Source organism: Helianthus annuus, chromosome 7, assembly GCF_002127325.2.
Source record: "Helianthus annuus cultivar XRQ/B chromosome 7, HanXRQr2.0-SUNRISE, whole genome shotgun sequence".
NCBI lineage: Eukaryota > Viridiplantae > Streptophyta > Magnoliopsida > Asterales > Asteraceae > Helianthus > Helianthus annuus.
In genome coordinates, this window is record NC_035439.2 from 114,233,684 (window position 1) to 114,235,774 (window position 2,091).

Here is a 2,091-nt window from a genome sequence, read left to right on the forward strand (position 1 = left end):
TTACTCGTACCAGTAGTTGTAGTCAAGATCGGTCGTTGAGTTAATTAGCCTGCCCCACTTGTAAAGAAACCTTTCCCAGCTTTCTTCGGTTTTAAAGCTTGGCCTGCAATGCTTGGCAACGTTTTGCTGTATGTGCCACCTACACAATGAATGTCTAGCCTTGGGAAACACGATTGCACATGCTTTCATTAGGGCGCGATCTCTATCCGTTACTGTTACACGGGGTTCCATAACACTGTCTAATGAGTCTTTCAACCTCTGTTGAACCCATGTGAAGTTTTCCTGTTTCTCGTTGCTTATGAACGCATGAGCAATGCAAAACGACATCAACGTGGATGTAACACCGATAACCTGAACTAGCGGCATTTTGTACCGATTCGTCTTGTAGGTGGCGTCTATAAGCAACACATGCGGGAAGGCGCGCCACAACATGTTCAACTTTGGGTGGATGAAGAAAACATCCTCAACTCGTTCGCCGTTTTCAGATGTTCTATGGTAAAAAACAAACCCAACCTTCTCCAACCGGTCGAAAAGTATCTGCATTGGAGTCTCGCCGACTTGTTCCATTCGACCCAATTTGGCCCGAGCGTTGTATATGGTGTTTCTTTTTGAGACATTATGGGGGTTTTGTTCTTTAATGGCAGCAAGAATGTCTCGTGGTTTTATGTTCTGATGCGAAGTTGCTCCACCGTCCTCTCTTCCATTGGAGTCAGCCTCATTAGGGACGGATGACCCTCTGGATACAGAAAGGGTCCGTGGTTATGTTTAGCTACGTCAACCCTTAGATCCCAATAACCTAACCTCTTTCTGTATGTCCCGATCAGTTGGAACTTGCAACCGGTTTTCCTGGTCCCACTGCGCCTGACCGTGGCTGTTGAGTTATGCTGGCCGGCACTATCACACGTAAGCCAAATTTTTAATGGCTGACCACTTGGGGGTTTATTGGAGATGGTGCATTTAGTGATGATGGCGTAGCCATTTTCACGTCCGACTTCTCTACACCACTCCACCAATTCATCCATGCTAGCGAATTTCTAAAGAAAACACTTATATGTGTGAATAGGATTAACTTTAATGAATAGGATTAGGGGTGTGAATCTTTGACACGATCTGAAAACCCGACACGAACCTAACACGAAATTTTCGGGTTTGGGTTTAGTCTAATCAGGTTCGTGTCAATTTCAGGTTGAACCCACGAACCCGTTTAGCTAAACAGGTTAGGTTCGGGTCGAACCCATCGGGCTGGTGGGTTTACCCGTTTAATCAACTTATACTATATTTTACTTTTCAAAATGTATTTTTATGTTATAAGTTAAATTAGTTGGGTATTTTATGCGATAACTATAATTTAAAAGAGAACTTAACATAAGATTAATTAAATAAAATGTAATTATTTTATATACATTCGTATTTTTTGTTATAAGATTTAATTTTAATATATTAGTATGCAAAAGAAAATAAAAAGTTCGGGTCAAACGGGTCATGTTCGGGTTAACCCCCGCTTATTCGGGTCGTGTTCGGGTTTAGGTGTTTGACATGATTTTCGGGTTCAGGTCGGGTTCGGGTTAGTGTAAAATTTTTAGGTTCGGGTCGGGTTGGACCTATCAACCCGCGAACACGACCCGTTTAGCACCTCTAAATAGGATGTTATGTAATATAGTTTTTGGATGATCTAAGATTTTAATAAAAACAACATCAAACGTAAAAACAATAATATAGTTGACGTACAACAAATAAGCGTATAATTAAATGTTATGCCTGATTGTTTTGAAACTCACTAGGTTCCTGGTCAGCCTTTGGTCCCACGGACGGTCCACCACTTATGGGAGGAGAATGGAAACTACCGGTCGGCGGACCACCACTAGCAGAAGGGGATTCAAAACTAACGGGGTGTTGCGATGGATAATAACTAGCATAATTAGGCTGAAAGTCATCCAAACTCCAATTATTCTGAACTGCATCAGAGGCAAGATTGAGATCGAACGGAGCATTCAGATCAAACACACCCGGATTGTTATCTTGATTGTTATCATAACTCCCCTGATTCGACTCGTTATCAAACACACTTAAAAAGTCACGCCAATACGACAT

At 41.9% G+C, this 2,091-nt stretch overlaps 1 protein-coding gene across 1 annotated transcript; it reads right to left on the reverse strand.

Annotated features, from left to right (window-relative positions):
- Window positions 1–2,091, reverse strand: LOC110866767 (protein FAR-RED IMPAIRED RESPONSE 1-like). The gene is made up of 3 exons (XM_022115915.1): window positions 1,759–2,091; window positions 802–1,034; window positions 1–736 (listed from the first exon to the last, which is right to left on the reverse strand). Exons 1-3 carry the CDS (start codon window positions 2,089–2,091, stop codon window positions 1–3), a joined length of 1,302 nt encoding a protein of 433 aa, XP_021971607.1.